Source organism: Odocoileus virginianus, chromosome 14 (assembly GCF_023699985.2).
Source record: "Odocoileus virginianus isolate 20LAN1187 ecotype Illinois chromosome 14, Ovbor_1.2, whole genome shotgun sequence".
NCBI classification, from domain to species: domain Eukaryota; kingdom Metazoa; phylum Chordata; class Mammalia; order Artiodactyla; family Cervidae; genus Odocoileus; species Odocoileus virginianus.
This window is the reverse complement of record NC_069687.1, coordinates 14,133,116-14,157,055: the sequence shown is the minus strand read 5'-3', so window position 1 is coordinate 14,157,055 and position 23,940 is coordinate 14,133,116. Positions and strand designations below refer to the sequence as shown.

Here is a 23,940-nt window from a genome sequence, read left to right as displayed (position 1 = left end):
CATCAGGGAAGTCTTCCTATCAATTACTTTTAGCAAGTAAATGGTTGGTTTTTTGAGCTAAAGTTTCTGTTAATATTTGTTGTGGTGGTTTAGTTGCTAAGTTGTGTCCGACTCTTGCAACCCCATGGACTGTAGCCTGCCAGGCTAGAACTGTCCATGGGATTTCCCAGGCAAGAATACTGGAGTGGGTTGCCATTTCCCTCTCCAGGGGATCTTCCTGACCCAGGGATCAAATATGAGTCTCTTGCATTGCAGGTGGATTCTTTACAGCTGAGCCACCAAGGAAGCCCATTTACTTATTTAGGACACATTTATTGAACTCTTCCTGTGGCTCAGCGGGTACAAAATATGCCTGCAGTGTGGGAGATCTGGGTTTGATCCCTGGATTGGGAAGATTCCCCTAGAGAAAGGAAAGGCTAACCACTCCAGTATTCTGGCCTGGAGAATTCCAGACTGAGTGACTTTCACTTTCACTTTCACTTCAGTGTCAGGGGTCATAGTATATGCAGATAAAAGATTCATTTAAACAGGCTCAAACTACAAGTAGGTTACAATCTAGCATAAGAAAAAATAGATGCAGATAAGTTGCATGCCTAGTCTCAAGGCAAGGTATAATATAATAGAGGTCATAAAAATCATATTTAATATGTGAGTTTGGTTGAAGAACAGATGATTTTCAGCAGAGGGGAATCAGAGCCGATTTTAGTCAAGATCCTTGTAAAGCTTGGGTAGCTCTGTCAGGTCATGCTGATTCAGTTGCATTCCAGAAGTCAGTCAGGTTTAGAATTTCCATTGTACACAGTGATGGAACATATTTCTATGTCTTCAACCTGTCAGGTAAAAAACCCTTCTGTATTTCCAAGTTTCAAGGTAAGGAGACCAAGGGAGAAAATAATGCTTGGTTATTTTTGAAATTGTAAAAAATTCAATATGATCCTTTAGAAATCAAACATGCCTTTAAGATGTTATTTTATTGTTTTGAAGTTCTCAAAGCTATGCTTTTTCAAAGCTAAGTTCTCTAGTCAAAGCTATGGTTTTTCTACTAGTCATGTATGGATGTGAGAGTTGGACCATAAAGAAAGCAGAGCGGCAAAGAATTGGTGCTTTTGAACTGTGGTGTTGATGAAGACTCTTGAGAATCCCTTGGACTGCAAGGAGATCCAACCAGTCCATCCTAAAGGAAATCAGTCCTGAATATCCATTGGAAGGACTGATGTTGAAGCTGAAACTCCATACTTTGGCCACCTGACATGAAGAACTGCCTCCTTAGAAAAGACCCTGATGCTGAGAAAGATTGAAGGCAGGAGGAGAAGGGAATGACAGAGGATGAGATGTTTGGATGGCATCGCTGACTTGATGGACATGAGTTTGAGCAAGCTCTAAGAGTTGGTGATGGACAAGTAAACCTGGTTTGCTGCAGTCCATGGGGTCATAAAGAGTCGGACATGACTGAGTGACCAAGCAAACCACAGGAAGCTAGTATAGCTTTGAGAGCTCTTGTATACAGAGTTTAAATATTGGTGAGCTTTCAGAGAAGATGGCAACTTCTTGGAGAAATGCCAGGTCAAAGGAAGCTGGTGAGGATCAAGGCATCTAGTAAGGGTAGAGAGGGGACTGGCTGGTCAGCTTGGATATGGAAGCCTTTATGAGTGGAAGAGGCAGCAGGGACAGAGAACAGGGGAGAGATACAAGAGGCAAAGACAGAAGGATACATACAGAGAAAGTACGGTATGAAACCTACAGGTTGAATCAACACATGTTAGAATGCAGTGTAGTATAAAATCAAAAGAAGAGCATGATGGATGGTCAGTGAAATTGCTCAGACATGGATACCATCCATCCATATGCTTTCACTTTCCCCTAAGGCCAACAGTGTGTGTTTTTAAATTTCTGATATCTTCATATCAGGTCAACCAAGAGCTTGACTTAATATGCCTGGTAGCAAATGACAAATTAGGCAGCAAATAAAAAATTTCTAAGGAAAAGAATAATTTTAAGTAATTTGACTAAGAAATGAGAAAAAATGGCATCACATTGAATGCACCAAAATTCTGTGACTGCATCCTTCCTTGTCCTACAGATTGCATTCCCACCTGCAAACTGTGGCTTAGCCAGCAGCACAGTGCCTTAAACAAGAAAGCTGATTAATAATCACCTGCTCAATTTCTGTGAGTGAAAGTCACTCAGTCTTGTCTGACTCTTTGTGACCCCATGGACTGTAGCCTGCCAGGCTCCTCTGTCCATGAAATTTTCCCAACAAGAATACTGGAGTGGGTTGCCATGCCCTCCTCCAGGGGATTTTCCCGACCCAGGGATCAAACCTGAATCTCTTGCATTGCAGGCAGATTCTCTACTGTCTGAGCCACCACAGGAGCCCCAGATTCTTCATACACCTGTTCTGTAAGATTGAACACTCCTCTGATCAGGCACTGTTCCAGGCCCTGAGGATAGAGCAGCAAACAAAATAGTCTTCAACAGAGCAAGTGTTCCAGTGGGACAGTGACACAGAAGTCTGGAATTCAACAGTGGGAAACTATTCCAGTAATCCAGATATTAGATAAGAAAAAAAAAAAGCAAGCAAAATATGCGCACATTATGTAAATATATACATAGCAGTAAATCAACTTAAGAAAGTATAAAACTGGGCAAAGGTTAGAGTTAAAATGGGGGTGGAGGATTGTATTTCACGTCAGAAGATTGAGGAAGGTCTTTCTGTTGAAGTGTCTTGGAGCACAGATCTGAGTGAGGGAGTAAGCCATTATAACTGGATGAGAGTGAAAAGGGAATCTACTTGGGGCATAGCAAGGAGGCCAGCATGGCAGGAATGAATAATAAGGTCCAGGAGAGGGTGGTGGAGAGAACATGGAGATAGATGTCTTCAGAGATGTAGCCAGGAGCTACACTGAGGCTTTGTAGGGCATGCTAAGATTTTTGACATTTGCACCAAGAGTGATGGGAAGCCACTGGTGGGTAACGAGCAGGGGGATAATGTGATTGGACTTTCATTTGAATTGGATCATCCAGACTGCTGTAGGCGACAGACTCAAGAATAAGAAGTGGGTGACAGGAGACTAGACTATTTTGATAAACCTGGCTTATCATGGTGGTTTGAACTGGGATGGGGGGGACGGAGGTGAAAAGCAGTGAACTTTGAAATATAAAAAAAGTACATGTGAGATAATTTTTTGCCACGTTGACTATATGAGCTGAACAGTTAAAGTCAAAGGATGACTCCAAGGATTTTGGCTTAAGTAGCTGGATGAGTGAAGAATTGGTTTATTGGTTATGATGAAGACCGGGAGATGAGCAGTTTTGGAGTTGTTTGCTTTTGGACTGGGTTAGTTTGGAATACTCTTAGGTATCTACATAGAGCAGCCATAGTGGCAATTTGACACAGAAGTTTGGAATTCAATAAAGAGGTTCAAATATGAGATATAAGTTGTGGACTTTTCTGTACATAGCATTGTATGGTATGGTGCTGACTCTGCTTCATTTCTAGCATACAATGAAGCTGTTCTCTGCCCCAAGTACTTGCAACCTACATATTGCACTTGACCCTCTTTAGAATTACCCTCCCACTCACACAACATAACCTCGTTGCTCTATAATATACTGAGTTCTTAACTACTTTTCTCTCAGATATTTGAAGACAATTGAGAATTTTCTGTACTGTACTTGATGACCACAGATAAATAAATATACCCCAAAGGTGCCAAGTTAACAATTTTGGAACATCTCTAAAAGTTAAACTTAATTGAAAGGCAACTTTTAAATATTTTTTTGTTGAAGTATACTTGATTTACAATGTTCCAGGTGTATAGCAAAGTGATTCAGATATATTATGTATGTATATACATATATTCAGATATATAGGCATGTTTGTATATGTATATATGCATATACATACATATATATTCTTTTTCGGATTCTTTTCTACTATTACAGGATACTGAATATATTAACAGTTCCCTGTGATATACAGTAAATATTGTTTATGCATTTATATATAGTCCTTTGCATCTGTTAACCCTGAATTCTTAATTTGTTCCTTCCTTCCCCCCATCAACTTCCCCTGTGGTAACCATAAGTTTGTTTTCTATGTCTGTGAGCCTATTTCTGTTTTGTAAATAAGTTCATTTGTATCTTTTTTAGATTCCACATGTAAGTGATGTCATATATTTATCTCTGTCTGACTTCACTTGGTATGATAATCTCTAGGTCCATCTGAAAGGCAGTTTCAAAGAGCTCTTCAGGCTAACTCTATTGGAGGACACATCAAGATCATCACACCTAGCGTAGCTTCAGAGTCATTCCTGAAACAACTCTGACCTAGTGTAGCTTGAATTGTTTTCTACCTAATATCCCTGAGGTGACTTCAGGGGACACCTTTAAGGTGTGGTCATAGGGAAGTTCAAGGAGAATATTGTACAGATATCCATTAATATCACCAAAGAAATTTTTGGGACATACTTGCCTGGGGTCTTTCCATCTCTCTTCCATCCTTAGATTCAGCTCCAAGAGATGCCTGGTGTCTAAAGAGTTTGCATGTTCATAATGAAAGGCCTCTTTTGGTAAAGGTACATGTAACTCTGCATGTATGGGGAGGTGGAGTGGGGGAAAAACATGAGGATGGAGACTTTTCAAGCATCTCTTGTGTTACTTAGATCTTTCTCTTCATTTGTGTAGGTTGGATGTGCCTTTCCCTTTTTGCTCAGATTGGTAGAATTGCCTCTCCCTTCATCCATTTTTTAGTTGGTGGACGCACGTTAGCTATTGGATGGCTGTCGATAGCTGTGGGTGCCCTGTGGTTCTTCTTTGTGTGATGCCTGTGTCTCTCTGTCAGCTCTCCTATATGGGTGCCAGCAGCTGAGAGTGGTTTATCCTTTCAGTACACTCCACTGTTTTTATATATTTATGGCAGAGGATGCAGTCAAGGTTACAAGGGTATTTTTTTTTTTTTTTTGATCCATTGAAGACTCACTGAGTTAACTGAAGATCACAGACAAGTTTCCCTTTGTTCAGGTCAGCTTTGGAGGTCGCAGATGCTAGGAAATAATATTTTTACATAGCTACTCATCATCATAAGGAAAGTTAATTTTCTCTTTCCAGAGTTATTTTTCAACAATCAACTGAAAGAACACATCTAGCATTGTGGCCATTTTACTCTTTCATCCATGTTATTTTGCTGCCTGAATCATTGCACATAGTTTATCCAGAACTCATAGCTTTTATATACTGTTCTTCAAATAATGATGGACTGTATCATATTTGGAAGAAATGTATTGCTCGTAAACTGAATTATTTAGGGGAGTTAAAAAACAATTTAGACACCTTTTAATTCAAGAATTTAGGATTAAGGGCTTATGATTATGACTTGTGGCAGTGTACAATCTTGTGCAATGTCATTTTGACAGGTGAAGACAGAAAATGAAAGCATTATCTACAACCATATTTCTTCAGTGTGATAAGTTCCTAGGGCATTCAAGGATTATTATTATTTTTTAAATGTGCTTGCTGCTTACCATTCTGCTACCAAAAACAAGCTAGTCAGAGGAGGCTAAGTGTTAGAGGACATCTCTGGTAACTCTTTCATCTGGAATCACTTGTGACAAAGCATTCTTGACTTCTTTTTTACTACTTCCTTCTCTGCTTTCCAACCAAACCAATTTCTGTTGAAGGAGCTGGACTATTTTTTTTTTTTAAACCAAATATACTTCTTACTGCCAAATGTATAGTGGAAAAATTAAATTAGGCTGGTAGTTTATCTTAATCATTCAGAACATCTAGCTATTAATGGAAGTCAGTGCCACCAAACATGCCATGTATTATTAATACAGTATTGTTTTAGGAGGCAGGAAACAGAATTGGGAGAAAAATCATTCGGTGTTTGAGTCAGAAAATCTGTGGAGTCAGGGAGCTCAAAAGTTCTTTGTTAATAGTTCTGTGACCTTGAACAAGTAACTTTGCCTGTCTGATCCTGGCTCTACAGCTATAAAATGCAGCCAAAAACGACTGCCTGGAGAGCAAGTCAGTTGTGTCAAAGACATCAAAGTGTTACACTAGTGAAAAGAACCAGTGCTTTGAATAGACACATTGCAGTATATAAATCTATTGCTTTGTGATTTTACACTGTACAAATTTGGAAACTACAGCATGTGCACCGGTTTTATTCCCGTCTAGTTCCCTGCAGGTGAGGTAGTTTATTTTCAGAAAAGAACTGAGCTTGTTGCCCTGCGGGAAGAGGAGGTTTTTCGGAGGGGAGTTCCAGAGAAACTGGTTGGCTTCGGGGTGCATAAAATCGAAATCCACGACTGCAGCAACTTCAGCAGGAGAGGTGTCATTTGAGTCCTTTCTATGGCAAGGGTGAAAGAGACCACCCACCAGAGAAACGTGCATCAGGGTTCACTAGGAGGAACCACTCTAGGACATGATATTTACAATGTCACCAGAATATTTTCAGATAAACCAGGATACTCACTGCAGGAGGGAGAGGGCGAGGGGGGCAGAGAAGAAAGATGCAGTTCCAGTGAGTTCTGTTTTGGAGGCTCCGGAGGGTCCGTGAGTGTGCCCTTCCCTTGAGGGAGAGGGCTCAGGGGGCTGGAAGCTATCTAAGGGGAGCATCCGTTAGTCCCCAGGGCCCCGCGCGCCCTTTCCTTCGCCCCCTGCTTAGGGGGCGGCTGGGGCGCGCTAGGGGCAGAAGTGTCGCGAGCCCCCGCCCCCCCCCATCCCACGCAGGTCTCGGGTTCGATCGCCCCCGCCCCGTCCCGCGGGCACCCCCCTGGTCCATCCGGTAACGGTTTCTGGACCCGGAGGCCTCCGACCCTGCCCCCCAAACCCTCCTCCCCCCACCCGCCGGAGCCGCAGTGCTGCGCGGTTCCGAGAGGGGTAATCCGCCCCGGAACAGACGTGAGCGGCCCCAGGGCGGGGTCGCGGGAGGCGGCCCAGGGATTCCCCCACCCGCCTCCCCCCAATTCCCGCCCGCCCGCCGTCTCCGCACCTAACCGGGGGTTTGCACTCGCCCTCCCACCCCCGCCCCTTCCCCATCCCCCGGAACGACCCCGGCTCCTCCCCGCCTACCGCCCGGCGCCGGCTCCAGCCGAATACCTTCTGCCGGGCCCATCCCCTCCGCGGCGCGGCTCCTCCCCCTCCCCTGGTTCCCGGGTGTCCCCCCACCCCAACCCCCCACCCCGGCCGCGCCGCTCTCTCGCGCCGCCGAATCGGGCACCGCCTCCATCAGAGCCGAGCCCGCGGCTCCGTGGAGCAGCAGCCTCCGCCGCCGCCGCCGCCGCCGGACCCTCCGCGTCCCCTCCCCGTCCCGCCTCTCAGTCCCAGGCGCCCGGGCCCCCCCGTCCCCACCCTCCGCCTGCCCCCTCTTCCCTCCCTCCCTCCTCCGTTCTCTCTTCGCCCGCAGCCCGAGCCGGGCTCGCTCGCCGGGCTGGCAGGAGGGCGGCGGCGGCACCACCATGAGCTTTGAGGGCGGCCACAGCGGCGGCCGGCGCCGCGGGGCGGAGAGCGGGGACGCCGAGCCGCCCCCGTCGCCTCCCCCGCCGCCTCCCCCGCCGCCGCCGCCGCCGCCGCCGGGAGAGCCGACTTCGGGCCCCGCGCCCCCTCGCTACCTGCCGGCACCGCCCGCGTCCCCCGAGCGCCGCGCGGGGTCCGACGAACCGCCCGCGGAGGTGGTCCCGCGGCACCGGGGCGCCGAGGAGCTGCCGCAGCCGCCGGCAGGGCAGGAGGTGTCGGCGACCGGCGACTCCGGCGAAGGTCCGAGGCGCCTTCCGGAGGCGACGGTCCCCGAGGCGGCGGCTGGGAAGGGCAGCCCCAGGGAGCCCGAGGCCGGCGCGGGTGGGGAGGGCGAGCGGCGGGGCGCCGGCGAACAGCCCGAGACGCGCTCCGTGTGTAGCAGCCGCAGCAGCAGCAGCGGCGGCGGCGGCGACCAGCGCGCCGGGCACCAGCATCAGCACCACCAGCCCATCTGCAAGATCTGCTTCCAGGGCGCCGAGCAGGTGAGGCCCGGCGGGACGCCGGAGCGCGGGCCCTGGGCTCGGGCAGGTCTGGGCTGGCTCCGGGTCCGGATGGCCGACTTTCAGCACCACGGACAGCGCCCGCTTCTGGGTTCCGTTCCTAGGCTGAGCGGTTGCGTGGCGGCTACCGAGTGTCCCTTTCCTGCAAAGGCAAATAACCTTGTCCCAGTGGCGACTAGTGCTTGATTTGGTCTACACTTTTTTTTTCCTACCTGGTTTTGCAGTTACACACTCCTCATATGTTTTAGTGATAATGCTGTAAGTATCTCTTTTGTGAATTACTAAATGGATTTAGTTTATACATAGAAACCAACCTATATTCCTTTATCTACAAGTGTATCCTGAGGCAGATAATCTTAGAGTACAAACAGGGAGTGAGTCATTTCAAAAGCAAAAAGGGCAGAGTCTTTCCTTGCAAAATGGCAAATTTTGGTGACTCAGTCTCACTGATGTGAAAAGCATGTTAGAGTTTTTAATAGGAGAAATAAAAATGGACTTTGATCATGTGAAAGAAAGCCTATTTAGCCAACAGTGTACTTGATTAGAAACACAATTCTGAAATTATTATCTCCGTTAGAGGTGCATGCAAACTTATAAGCAAGTAATCGCAGGGGGAAACAGGATAATACGTCTCTCTTATGAAATGTGTGGTCTCAGAAAACATTAGGTTTAATATTTTTATAAGTAAGGAAATTGCATAAGAACATGTAGGCTTTCAGGAATATAGTGCCCTAAGTCAATATTTATGATGCTACATTTAGAAAAAAAATAAAAGCATAATGCTATTGCAGGCTACTTTCTGGGATGGCATGCATTTCTTCTTTAGCAATGATTAAGAATAACTGCAGAGGAAATGCATCTGACCATCCACTTAAAAGTTATTAAAGAGATTTAATAGTACAGCTTTCTCCCAAGGGTATTGAGAGCTATATCTTGCAGACATTTTGTATGTTGGTAGAACATTTATGTCATGACTCTAAGTAATATCTTTGAAATAGTTTTAAGACTTTAGTTTCATTCCCACCAGAGGTATAAAAATTTAATTTCATTTTTTAGGATATAGTTCAATGCTTGTATCCTTCTGAGTAAATGGCTTTTCAAGAAAAGAAAGCAAGTGTTCTGTTTTAAAACAGAAACACAAGCATAAAGATTCATGCTGAGTTGTTTTCTTTTCAGGGGGAGCTGTTGAACCCCTGCCGATGTGACGGGTCCGTTAGGTATACACATCAGCTGTGCTTGCTAAAATGGATCAGTGAGAGGGGTTCCTGGACCTGCGAACTCTGCTGTTACAGATACCATGTCACAGCCATTAAAATGAAGCAACCCTGCCAGGTAAACTGTTGTGACATTTCCTTCCCCCGAAGTCATTTAATAAGCATGAGGCTATCTGCATATGCTACTTAAGATATTCTGTGCAAATCACACTAAAACCAAGATTTAGAATTTGTAGAGATGTGCTTTGAGAAGTCTGTGACATTTTTATCTGAGAAACTCCAAAACCATTTTTATTCAAATGGCTTCATTTATTAACTGGTTGTTTATGGATGAAATTATACTCATCCTAGTTTGTAAATGGGCAAGTTGCTAAAAAAAACCTTATACTTCAGTTAATTCAATTTATTAATTAGAAATGTTACACAAATTATTTTAGTAGTATTTTGTTAATTTAAGCATTGAAACTCTAAATGGGCTCCATTTACAGGAGATAGATGCAAGTAAAGCAAAACTTTACTAATCTGGAAACTTTGGTGGAACCCATTATTTCTAATCTGGGCCATTTTTTCACTTAACCAGACTTTCTTTTTCATATGAGTATTTTTTCATAGTTTTATTTTGGCTACTTTCATTCATTGCTCTGTTCAACTACACAGTGGATGCAGAAGTATTCCCAACAGTTACTCTCAATAATATTACTGAAATTGTATGTATTCTTAGAACTTTTAGTGCATAATCACATGATCACATAATGCTCACAACCAGATGAAAATTCTTGGAGAGATAAGCTTTTTTTTTTTTGTATGGTGGAACAGATTTAGGTTCTTGGAGTAAACTGGTAGGATGTAAAATAATACTAAGAAAGACATCTTAGACTAAAGCAGAATAGTGTGTAATTGACAAGATTTATAGTGACATAGGATTGAAGTCCAGCCGATATGAAAGAGTAGGTTCAAAACATAGAAGTAGAGGAGGTAATGGGAGGAAAAGGAAGAGGAACTGAGAGATAGGAGGGTGAGAAAGTAATAAAGTCCCACATTCCCTGTTTCACTTTAAGTTACCAAATTTAGTTTGCATTGAGCAATGTAAAATAGATGAAACTGTTAGTGATGGCAGTAGGAATATGGAAGCTGAATTAATAGTTTAAATTTAATAGTTTTAAATTTGTGCATCCTTCATATAGTTTGCAATTAATTAGCATTTCTGATACTCACCATTTAAGGCATGATTAGGTGGTGTGAAATGAAAGTATGAATTTTCTCAAGCTGGCCTAGGCTGATAAATAGTTTGGAAAGAAGATGAATAACTAATGTGAATGAACGGCGACGATGGTAAAGATAGGCACAAACCTGACATATTTTCTCAGAACCACTAACTGGTTGACCTACTTGGGTATCGATTTATAGATCTGTCATAATTGTCTTGAAAAGCAGAGGGAACCATGCCCAAATAACAGGATATGAGTAGTATAATTGAATCTATAATAATTTTATGAATAGAATGTGTGGAGATGAGAAATGGAGAGCTTTGAGGCTCCAGTGAAAAGTCCCATGAGAAGAGCTATGGTCAGATGTTCCGGACCTGATATAGATTGCTAAGTATTTAAAAAACTTCAACTTATGCCACAATATATTAATTCGCTTGGGGTGGCTAATTCTAAAGTAAATATAAATAGGTACTTGATGTAATTTTAAAATAGAGAAGAGACAGAGAGTTGGGGCAAAATGATATTTACTAATTCTAAACCTATAGCAGTATAGATTATTATTGTATTTTGCTTCATTTTAAAAATCAGTAGTTATTTTAACAAAAACAATTCCCCAAAGTGTGTATATAATATGACTGAAAAATCAAGAGCAAACAAAAAACAACCAAAACCCAAAAGCTAACCTGGTATTACTAATACATTTAGGATTAATTTTATTATGACATGTGCAAATATTATCATAATCTGTGGCCTGGCCTGTTTGTTCCAGTGAACTACAAAATAATATTTAGAAACAAAATTGATATGAGCATGATGATGATAGTTCAGATCATGCCTGAAAACACAACTTTCCAGGACTGCATTATGTGCTTATAAAGTTCAATACTCTTAATGAACAGAACTCAGTTATAAGGTTCCCATAGTATAGATTGCCATACCTAGGAGTAGATTATCCTCAGATAAAATTTGAATGATAGACTGACATATCTGTTATTGATGACCCACAAACTGAGCATTTACTCTGAGTTTTGGTTTCCTCTGGTGTGAAGCTAATCAAATTTAGCATTTGTCACACTCCTGTTTTCATGGCATGGCAGAGATCCTTCTCATCATGGTATAGGATCAAACAGGAACCGTGTCATGTCCTTCCTTTGCACTTTCCGAACCCCTTCATTTTAAGTAGAGCGCTCTCCCATAGCTGTGAGTGGGTAGTTCCTTGGATGTAGAAGGGAAAAAGATTAAGTAATACTAGTAAGAGAAAGCATTTACTGAAGACTTACTTTGTGCCAGGCACTGTTCTAAGAGCTTTACATATGCCATTACTGATGTTTAATCTTCAAAATAAACTTATAAGGTAGAGAATATTATCTCTATTTTATACAAAAGGAAACTGAGGTACAGCATAGCTGAGTACCTTTTACTATGCTCATATCTTGTAAAAGACAAAGCCAAGATTCAAACAGTCTGAGGCTCTGGGGTCCATGGCCTTAGCCACTGTGCCCTAGTTGGAAAGTGTTCCTCTCAACTTCATCGTAGCCATCCTGATGTTTCTGGGTTCATCACGACTTATCCTGTGTTATGCTGAGTCAAGCAGGCACTGGTTTCAGCCTGAGTCTCGATGATGGTCTAGCAAGGCTTTACCTATCGCTGTTTAACAAACTACCTCACACACTTAGTGGTTTAAACAACATCCATCATTTATTATCTCTTAAGAGTCTGTGGGTTGACTGAGATCAGTTGGGAGGTTCCTCTCCATATACGGTGTCATTCTGGAGCTGTGAGGTTTGACTGGGGGGGGACATCCAAGAGGGCTCACTTTATTTGACTTGCTCTTACTGACTCAATGGACATGAGTTTGAGTAGATTCCGGCAGTTGGTGATGGACAGGGAGGACTGGCGTGCTGCAGTCCATGGGGTCGCAAAGAGTTGGACACGACTGAGCGGCTGAACTGAACTGAACTGACTTGCTGGTTGGAAGCTCAGTAAGGGCTGTCAGCTGGTACTTCACTACTTTCTGTGTGTGATTTTGGTGTGATGATTGGGTTCCAGGAGCATAAAAGTAAAAGTTACAGGTCTGTTATGACCCAGCCTTGGAAGTGACATTATGTCTGCTGCATTCCCTTGATTGAAGCAAATCAGAGGACCAACCAGATTCAAGAGAAGGAAAAATAGACTCCACCTCTGGAGCCTGCCCTAAAAAGAGTGGACATCTTTAATCCCCTGTGTGAGATAGCTTCTAAAATGGTGCTCTTTACCTACCCTGGTGTTTGCATTTTTCGGTCCTCATCAGGTCCAGATCGGTCAACATGTACCACCGTAACTCCCCTTTCAGGGATCAGAAATAAAGAAAGTTAAAAAATGATGGGAGTTGGACTCCATCGGCGGTGCTTGATGCATACACTAAAGCACTTTCAGAATTGACTGTTGCCGTGATGCTCCTCTTGGTGTCCAGAGAGATGTGGGGACAAAGAAGGAAAGGAGCGGCTAGCCAGGAAGCATTTGTGTGTGCAGGAAACGTTTTGCAATGAGTCTAAAACCTTAGTTCTACTTGTTTTCCTCATTGAGATTAGAATTCTTTGAGAATTTGGGTGTAAGCCTCCCCATTTCGTGAGCTTTTAGTGATGCTCAGCAACATGACCCAACAGAAATCTGATGTAGCCTGTAGAATATATTTAAATCTTAATTACTGTATCATTAGCAGCAGGAGCTAATTAAGACATTAGAAGTAATTAACATGCATTTACGTTCCTACTACCTCCTTGCTGAATCTCTTTTATTGATTACCATATTCAAGATGATGCATTAATGATAATTTTAAGAGTAAAAGCTAATTCTGTTTTGAATCTCATATGGTGGTATAAAATTAGTGCAATCTAAGAACATATAAGATCAAATTTATTTTGAGATGTTGGTGATATTTTAAATTAATTAAGCAAGTATATTTAGCTTTATGAATGCTTTCAGTACTTTTTCAAGAACTAGAGATGTTTGAAGAGATAACATTTGGTAGATGAAGTATTGTATGGGAAACTTTAAACATGCTATAAGACATGGACTATAATGCCTAAACATAGAAAAATAAAATATTAAATGGAAGGCAGTAGCTATGTTACCTTGGCTGAGTTAGTTAACTGTTTGTGCCTCAGTTAACTCATCTTTAAAAGATAATAATGGCACCAATTTTATACATTTTGGGGGGATTAAATATGCATATACCTGTAAAATGCTTAGAATAGTGCCAGCACGTAGTAGGTGCCATTTTAATGTCAACTCTGGTGACATTTACTTGTTCAATCGGCTAAGAGATGGGGACCTTCGCTTGCTCCCAACCACAGTTCCTGTTGTTTCCTTGAGTCTCTTGTCACCAAAATAAAGTTATTGACTCTTCTTTCCATATCATTCTTTATTCCTGCATGTTTACTCTCTTTTTTTTCTAGGAGAGCCCACCTAGGTTTGCAAGCAGATTGGTTATTATAAATAAAGGAGGAACCAGCATTTAAAACATCAGATGTAGTGAGATGTAAAATGATCTCAGCCCATGGGCGCATATTTGCTCTCCAGCTCTTCCTCCCCGTGAGTCTTTGTTGGCGTCTGCTTATAACTGGAGAGATGCTTTTGCATGGCCAAGCACAGGGCAGTACCCTCCAGGGTCATTGAGTAGCATTGCATGTTTATGCTCTGGAGAGGCCGCTGAGTTTGGGGTGTGTGTGATAAGCAGGACGCCGAAGAAGCTCCAAAGATCCTGGGGTGGGGGCAGCCCCAGAGGGCACAGGTAGGTGGCCCGGCCTCAGTCACAGTGAATCTGGTATCCATCAGCTTTCCTTCCTCCTCTGTTACTCAGAGCACCAACGGCTGGCAAAGGGCTTGTGGGGCAGGGTCGGAGACTTCCACGTGGGCCGCCTGCCTTTGTAGATAACAGGGCCCCGGCCATCTTTACCAGCCAATAACATTTTTGTTAGTCTGCCCCTGCTGCTTTTCCTTGAAGCTCTCATAATGGGCTGTCAGCGACAGGTCTTCTTCCCGCAGTGAGACTGACTGGAGCCACTCCTTGGAAGGAGAGTATTTTTCATTTTTGTCCGTGTTTTTTTCCTGATGGGATTCATTGTGATAGTTTTGAATTAGAGATGTAGTTGACACCAGGCAGCTTCAACGTGGCTACCATTCTAAGGTACAGCTTCTGGACTACATGCAAAGCGTTTATAGACCTTTAATGAACTTCTTGAGGGCCCCGCGATCATTGTTTTGCTAAATAGGGCTCTGTTGTGAAAGGGGTATTTCCTCCTTCAGAGGTGATTTAAGTTTTTCTCATGATGTAACTGATGCAGTAGGAGAAGCTGACAAACTATCACTGAAAATTGACTGTGATTTTGGAAATGTATTAGGAAAACATTAGAGCATAAACTTCATCAGCTGTGCTGTCCATTGAAATACTCAGGCATTTGCATTTAATGGATTAAGAATGTCTGCACACATTCAGCAAGGCTGAAGTGGTGACACCACCCCTTTCACTTTTTCTCTGTTGCTTTTGTTAGCATCTCCGTAGGTTTCACAGCAAATGACACGTAGAGGGGAAGCTTTTTATTACCATGCCTGAATATCTGAGAAACTGTGCTGAAACGTTAATATTTAAATACATGTACTGACGTATTTAATAGGTTAATTAAAAATATCAAAATAAAGAACACATCATGAGGCATCTCCCTGGCCTTTGAAGTGATTTTTGTTTCATTTGCTTACTAATTCTCAAAGCACTTAGATCTGCATTTTACTCACTAGAGCAGATTAATAATCCTCTAGTGAATAAAACTTGTAAATTATGCTGCATCTACTACTACAGCCATCTTACTTACTGTATGGGCCGTGTGTACAGTAATTTTACAATCTGTCTCAAAGCCAGATGGTTCCAAGATGGTAGTTAAAAAAAAAAGATGGAGACCCTTCAGGGCATCATGGACTGGTGCTTGCTTTTATCCTTTCTGGAGAGAGGACCAGGGATGATGCGGTCCTGATGGATGACGCTCTCCAGAACTTTCTTTCCCATGTGTCTGCTTTTCTACATTCATTCTAGCTCTTTTCAAGTATATCTTCCTTTTGACACCTTTCTCTTCTTTGCTCTCTTGGCCTCTCCACTCAGCTGCTTGTAAGAAGAAGAATCTGTCCCTAAAATCTGTGGGACAGATTTTAGAAAAAATGAGGTAACACAGATCAATGTAGCTTGGCAGTCATTCTCTTGGTCACTTCGTGGGCATTCAGTGAATATTTGTTGTATGCATGAATGAATGAACACATGAGCGAGTGTTTTAGAAAGACAGAGAAAATCATGGGGGTTCATATTTCTGTGGTGAGAATGTGACTTAAGGAAATTAAGTCTCATTTACTGCTCACCCATTAACCATCTACTGTCAATTTTTAACTCCTTCTTAAATTGACCTTATACTCCTATTCCGAATCTGCCTGGGAAAGTATGTTCGGTCCTTCAGACCACAGGAAAAAAAATCTTAAAAGTAGAGTCTATTTTTAAAAACCTAGAATGAAAAAAAAAGGTTTCCAGTGAGACAGATCTGCCATTTTCAAAAACTAAAATGTCATGAAAAAGACGCTGTGAATGTGAAATTACCCATGTGTGACATACCCGGTTTCTTGAGGTTGTCACTGGTTGAAGGATTTCATCTAGCATTTGTTCAGAGAAATTGAATAATTTGTTGGAAATTTTACTGTATGATCACGGGTACAGAGGAACTGCTAAGAATGTCTACTGGGGAGTTTTCTTGGTGTGAAATCTGCCACCTGGCTGAAAACTAGGTGATGGATTTTTTTTTTTAATGAGCAGTTTGTACAGTTGTAACAATTTCCAGAATGATTTTCCACTGGTGTGTACAATACCTCAACACAGGGTGATACAGCAAGAGAACAGACCATTCTCCCTTACTCATTTCCTGCTTCGTCTTGGCGTGTGGCTTTGCCATGATGTGACTGATGTTTGCTGAAGGGATTGGAACAAAGGAAACTCAGCTTCCTTCTATTTTTGGACCTTCTAAGAGTAGGATGGGATCACTCTGAGGGTGAAGCTTCAGTGCTTCCGACCCTTCAGAGCAGCGGGGAATGGACGAGATAATTGCCCACAATTACAAGTAAATGGATAGTGGACACTGGAGGACGTGGCCAAGAAAAACTGCACCGTGGCTTGTACTATATCCTTGGATATTTGACAGCATCTTCCCTGTGCCCATAACTTATAATTCAACAACTGTTCTTATGATTTAGCCAAACGAAGTCCCACGTAAGTAGAGGTGGTCTGGAAGCAGTCTCGTGGGAAGATGTGACAAAAGTGTTGCTGTGTAAAGTCAATGAGAACTTATTGGGGAGATATTTCTGATTCAGTCCTTCCTTTTGGGTATATATGCTCTGAAAGCGACTGTCTAAAAACCTGTTTTCCCCCCCCAGTTTTCATCTCTTCAACAAAGTTGATTTTGAGTAATGACACCTGGGCAATGAATCTGTCCTTTTCATGGTAACAGGGTTCCATTGCCCTAATGTGTTTTTCAGTTTCTTTCTCATTTTGGTATGCTAATTATGTGCAAGTGGCCAAGGCTTAATCTAGGCACAGGGGCCCTCCTGGTATGAATGGAGCATCCAGCTCTTATTTCAGGAACCCTCTGGGCACTCCTTTGTTATATATGGACCTGCAGTTGTGCCCTGACACTTACATGTCATAACTCCAGGGTACAAAATAGTTCAAATAAACAAGAACTATTTCAAGAAATGTATACAGGCTTGCTTGCCTTGGTTTGTTCAGCCTGTTTTTAAAAAAAGTCTTTAAGAAGGATAATATCTCTTACAAATATTGGGGGATTTTATTTATATTCTTGTGAAAGAATATTCCAGAAGCCACAGGAAATACCTTTTTTCTTTTCTTCACACCCCAGTGTTAACTTCTTTTCTGTGTTACATTTGCAGATTTTAATATAAGTATGTATGTAAGTGTCCTCGCTATCAGTTTAAAAGAAAATAAGAAAATCAAGGGCTTCCCAGGTGGTGCTAATGGTAAAGAATTCACTTGCCAATGCAAAAAAAAGCAAGAGACTCAAGTTTGATCCCTGGGTTGGGAAGATCCCCTGGGGTAGGAAGTGGCAACCCACTCAGTATTCTTGCCTGGAGAATTCCATGGACAGAGGAGCCTGGAGGGCTACAGTCCACGGGGTTACACAGAGTCAGACATGACTGAGCAACTGAGCACAAAGAAATTAAAAACTTTACCAAATTTTGGTAAAATTAGTTGTAATCTTAAGAGTAGAGTAATAATAAAGAGCACAGGATTTTCCAGGCATACACTGAGCATTCTGTAAATATTTCTCTTATCTTCCTTCCATCTTTTTCTTCCTTTTCTTGACAACATCTTATCCTTCTCTTTGTAGTGAAGATAGATGGGAGGTTTCCAAGGGAGCCTCCAGTTCTTCAGAGAGAAAAGACACAGTGAACAGGGTGACAGCCCTCGTCCACGTTGTGTTCTCTAGGGCCATCAGGCATGCCTTAGGGCAAACCTGGAAGTTTAAAGAAAATCTTGAATGCAGAATCCCTTTCAGTCCCCTCTCAAACTGTCTTCCTTTTACCTTTCACACCACAAAAGCTTCTATAAAAGACATTTTCAGATCTAGGTAAGACTTTTCAATAATTTGAGAAATAGTAGAAAGAAGAAAAATGTTAAATCAACAAAATTGGAACTAATTGTACTGAAATTTGTTGGGTAGCTTTGAGTGACACGTGGTCCCTAGACTTGGGGGAAAAGACCCCCTTGAGTAGTTTTGTGAAGCATAAGGATGGGTGAGGAATGTCCTTACCTCCTGTCTGGCTGTTCTGTCTGGCCTACATGCTACTAAGACTGAAGTAGTATATATTGCATAGAAGGAAATCTGAGATAGAAATGTATTACTTTCATTTGGGGCATGATTAAGCTCTACTATAGTAAACTTTAGGGGGAAATTCTCAAGCATTCCTTGAATTGCTTTTGGGGAAACTTTCAACTCCAAGTGGTAGTGAATGCATAGAGATTATTGATATAACAGGGCATAGAGTTGGATTAATATCTGTTTATTTTTCATTTGATGGACATGAGTTTGAGTAAACTCCAGGAGTTGGTGATGGACAGGGAGGCCTGGCGTGCTGCAATTCATGGGGTCGCAAAGAGTCAGACATGACTGAGCAACTGAACTGAACTGATTTTTCATTTAGAAGATGATCTTAATCATGTCAAGGGTTAGCCTCAAAATATTTCATCTTTTTTTCTACTATGAATCAATTGATAATTTTTATTGACTATTTTTTCACTCATCAGTACATTAACCAATCCCACGTTGCAAACACTATTCTCGGTTCTAGAGCTATGGAATTTGTTAAAACAGGCCTCTGCTTCTAAATTTAAATTCTTGATGAAGGACAAAGAACAAACAATAAGCAAACTAGGTAACTTTAGATTAAGTTAATAATTTCAGTAGGAAAAATCTGGATGATTATAAAAATGGTTTACTGTAATGAACCATGTGATACTGGGTTAGAATTGGAAACATCAGTGTAAACTCATGTTTTGCTTAATATCGATACAAATGGTTACATATGGAAATGTTTATAGATATGTACTTGTGCATGGGTTAGTTTACACACACCCATTTCTTTGCTCTGTCTCTTGAGAAAGCCTAATAGTAAAACCCCAGTTACAGTTTACCTAGCACTAGATCTTGGTTTCCAATATCATCCTCCAATAAAAGGAATCAGTCTTATACAAGATGCTATTCTATGAGGTTGGAGTATGTTGTTCCAAAAAATAAAATGTTCAAAAAAACACAATGATGGGACACAGCAGAAGGACACAAGAGCCAGCCTGAAAGAGTCCCCAGTGGCTAAATTTGGAACAATTTAAGCAATAAAGTAAGTAATGTAGTATTGGATTATAATGTAAACTGTAATATGAACTTCCATGTATGCATATTATTATAAATAAATGACTACATGAATGAGCAAATGGAGGAGAAGAGACAAATCTCCCACAGAAGAATTCTAAATTATATATTTATATATTGTCCTCTCCAGGAGGTGAAGCCCAGCTCCCCTTGGCCCTTGAGTGTGGGCTGTACTTAGTGGCTTGTTTCCAAAGAGTTGACTGGTTACAGGGTAGAATGTGGGGAGAGGGATTAACTCAACAGTAGAGAAGTCTGGCAAATGGTGCCTAAGCCTTGTGGCCAAGTTTAATATTATCAGTGATAAGCCATGTTGCTAATATGTGCCCTTGATATAATGTGATGAGACTACCTTCCTTACCTTTGTGGTCTTCCTCCTAAAAACCCATAACCTTCATTGAACCATGAGAAAAACAGCAGACCAAACTAAACTAGGGGGACAGCCTACAAAATACCTGGCCAGTACTCTTCAACACTGTGAATAAAAAAACAAGAAAAGTCCCAGAAGCTGTCTCAAGCCAGAGAAAGCTAAGGATATGTGGTGTGCATGCCCCTCTGTCCATGGAATTCTCCAGGCAAAAATACTGGAGTGGGTTGCCATTTCCTTTTTCAGGGGATCTTCCCAACCCAGGGATCGAACTCAGGGATCGAACCCAGGTCTCCTGAATTGTAGGCAGATTCTTTACCGGCTAAGCTACCAGGGAAGCTTAGTAAAACTTAGTAAAATGTGGAGCTTAATCAATAGTAACACACCAGTGTTGATCTACTAAGTTGTGACAAATGCATCTTAGTAACGTTAGATGCTGACAATAGGAGAAACTGTGTGTGGCATATATGGGAACTCTTTGTACTGTCTTTGCAATTTTCATGTACGTCTAAAGCCACTCACAACAGTTAGAACTGGACATGGACCAACAGACTGGTTCCAAATAGGAAAAGGAGTATGTCAAGGCTGTATATTGTCATCCTACTTATTTAACTTATATGTACAGTACATCATGAGAAACGCTGGGCTGGAAGAAGCACAAGCTGGAATCAAGATTGCTGGGAGAAATATCAATAACCTTTGATACGCAGATGACACCACCCTTATGGCCGAAAGTGAAGAGGAACTAAAAAGCCTCTTGATGAAAGTGAAAGAGGAGAGTGAAAAAGTTGGCTTAAAGCTCAACATTCAGAAAACTAAGATCATGGCATCTGGTCCCATTACTTCATGGGAAATAGACGGGGAAACAGTGGAAACAGTGTCAGACTTTATTTTTTGGGGCTCCAATATCACTGCAGATGGTGACTGCAGTCATGAAATTAAAAGATGCTTACTCCTTGGAAGGAAAGTTATGACCAACCTAGATAGCATATTAAAAAGCAGAGACATTACTTTGCCAACAAAGGTCCATCTAGTCAAGGCCATGGTTTTTCCAGTGGTCATGTATGGATGTGAGAGTTGGACTGCGAAGAAAGCTGAGTGCCGAAAAATTGATGCTTTTGAACTGTGGTGCTGGAGAAGACTCTTGAGAGTCCCTTGGACTGCAAGGAGATCCAACCAGTCCATCCTACAGGAGATCAGTCCTGGGTGTTCATTGGAAGGACTGATGCAGAAGCTGAAACTCCAATACTTTGATCACCTCATGCGAAGAGTTGACTCATTGAAAAAGACTCTGATGCTGGGAGGTATTGGGGGCAGGAGGAGAAGGGGATGACAGAGGATGAGATGGCTGGATGGCATCACCGACTTGATGGGCATGGGTTTGAGTAAACTCCAGGAGTTGGTGATGGACAGGGAGGCCTGGCATGCTGCAATTCATGGGGTCCCTGAGTCAGACATGACTGAGCAATTGAACTGAACTGAACTGATTGAAAGCCACTCTAAAAGTCAATTATTTTATTTTATTTTTTTTAAGGTATGGGAAACACTAAGCGTATCTAGATAGAAGGGGTAAGGAAAGTCTTTCTGAGGCGATGATAGTCAAGCTTAGACCTAAGATTGATGATAATCACCCTGAAAGGGGGAGCAGCTAGATTAAAGACTCGAAATAAGGAAGACCTTGTTGTATTGGATGGAATAAAAGGAGATCCATGAGTGAGGAAGAGTAGGAGATGTTGCGGAAGTAGATATGCACCTTACCCTGCAGGCCACTGTGACAGATTTGTGTTTCATTCTAAGAGCCATGGGACATCATTGTAGAGTTTCAGGCAGAGGAGTAAAATAATAAAAGTAACAAATGCCATTGGTTACTTTGTCAAGCCTGGATTGGAAGGAGCCTGGGCTGAGAGCAGGGATGCTGCTAGAATGCTCCTTGATGGATAGGAAGGAGATAACAGGGGTTCCTATTAGGATGATGGCAGCAGAGACAAAGAGAAGTGTATCCAAAATTCTTTGAAAGTAGAAGCAAGAGTTAACTTTTTTTTTTTTTTGTAACTTATTTCATGACAAAACATCTGAACTGAGTTGAAGCTGTGTATAGTCTTTTTCTAAGGTAGTGTCAGTTTTCATATATTTTGCTGTAGAAATATTGTGATTGGTTATAGGATATTGACCTAGATCCTGCTGAGCATGCAGGATATTATATAATACAATAAAAATGCAACATATTTTAAAAATATGGACACTTTGAAATTCTGAAACACATATGGTCCAAAGTGTTTTGGGTAAGGGATTTTGCTCTAACATATGGTCTATTCTGGAGAATATTCCATGTGCTCTTAAGAAGAGTATATATTCTGCTCTTGTTGAGTGATGTATTCTATAAAGGTCTGTTTGGTGTAGTTAGTTTATTTTCTTGTTGGTCTTCTGTCTAGTTGAAAGTGAGGTATTGAAGTCTCCAAATGTTATTGTTAAATTATCTATTTCTCTCTTCAGTTTTGCCAGCTTTTTCTTTATGTATTTTGGGGCTCTGTTATTAAGTGCAGATACATTCATAAGTGTTACGTCTAGATGGATTGACTTTTTTAAAAAAATTATAAAATGTTCTTGGTGTCTAGTAATAATGTTTATCTGTAAGATACTAGAATAGCTACTCCAGCTGTCTTTTAGGTATGTCTGTATGATTTACCTTCATTCTTTCATTTTCAACCTATTTGTTTCTTGAATCTAAATTGTGTCTCTTGCAGACAACACAACATTGAATTATTGGGTAAAAGAGTTTGGACCTGTGTGTAGTCATTCCTGTATGTAGTTATAGTGTCTAATGAAAATCAACGAATACTGTTAACATTGCTTGAAAGGAACTATATCACCTGAGGCTTGATGTGAGTAACTGAGAGTTTGTGGAACCCTAGGCTTTTCTAATAAATAGGATATACTTATAGCCATTCATAAATACTCAACTGTTTCTTCTAAGTCTCCAGAGCCCCCTGAGTGTATGAGCATTTTGACACAAATTAACCTTTGTAATTTTAGATCATCCTTTTATACACTCGTTACACATCTTCTAGAGGAGCTGAGATTACATGTAGGTCAGTGTGATATAGTGGACAAAACATAGACTTTAGCAACTTGCAGACCAGGGTCTAAATTTTAGCTCAACTAAATTTAGTTGTGTGACCCAAAGTGATACCATATGTATTCATTCTTTAGTGTTGTTGGAAAGTTAAATCAGGTAACATTTTCAAAGTTCTTGGCATGTAACTGTTCTATTAGTTCTGTTATAACAAGAGTTGGAAAACATAAAATTCTGCTAGGTTTTGGATTTGTTGTTTATTCATTTACATTCATCCATTTAACCCAACAAATATTTATCAATTACTTACTAGGCCAGGCACTGTTCTAAGGGTTGGAGATAAACAGAAGGGTAAGCAAAAAAAAAAAAAAAAAAATCCTTGGCTTCAGAGGGCATATACTTCAGAGAGGGAGATTGATAATATACAAACAAATATTCCAAGTAAAAAAATTAGTAAATTAATTCATGGTAAGTGCTAAGGGAAAAACTTTGGCCAAAAAGAAGGGTATGAAAAGCTGAGAGAGGTGGTTAAAATTTTAGATGAAGCAGTTAGGAAAGGCTGCCCATGCGTGAGATTTGACATTGAAGAACTTTTCATATATGGCTTTCTGGAGACAGGAAGTGGGATATACTCATGAATGCTCAGGGGCTTTCCCAGTGGCTCAGTGGGTAAAAAGCCACATGCAGTGCAGGAGACACAGGAGCCGTGGGTTCGATCCCTGGACTCGGAAGATCCCTGGTTTGAGAAGATCCCCTGGAGTAGGAAGTGGCAATCCTCTCCAGTATTCTTGCCAGGAGAATCCCAGGGACAGTGGAACCTGGCGGGCTACAGTCCAAAGGGTCGCAAAGAGTCAGACATGACGAAGCATGACAGTGATGTTTACCATGGTTAGTTTTCCTACTGAAGTACATTCCATTCTGGGTTTTAGTTTTTCCATGAGTAGACTGAAGAGGTCAATATTTTACAGCCTATAGCTTTCAAGTTTACATCAGTATATTAAAAACCTTGGGAGTGGCCCTATTTCCTTGACCCATTGTATGTCTTGGATGTTATGGTGAATGTTCAGACATTGGTTTTAAAAGCAAGGAAAAAGACTACACAGTCA

General features: G+C 41.6%; 1 protein-coding gene across 1 annotated transcript in view; it reads left to right on the top strand.

Annotated features, from left to right (window-relative positions):
• The first annotated feature begins 7,197 nt into the window (after positions 1 to 7,197).
• The window catches only part of MARCHF11 (membrane associated ring-CH-type finger 11), a 109,512-nt gene continuing 92,769 nt past the window's right edge, over positions 7,198 to 23,940 (top strand). The window contains exons 1-2 of the mRNA XM_020894890.2: positions 7,198 to 8,003; positions 9,198 to 9,353. Of these exons, the coding sequence (XP_020750549.2) occupies positions 7,464 to 8,003; positions 9,198 to 9,353 (696 nt within the window). The 5' untranslated portion in view covers positions 7,198 to 7,463. The remainder of the gene's footprint in view (positions 8,004 to 9,197; positions 9,354 to 23,940) is intronic.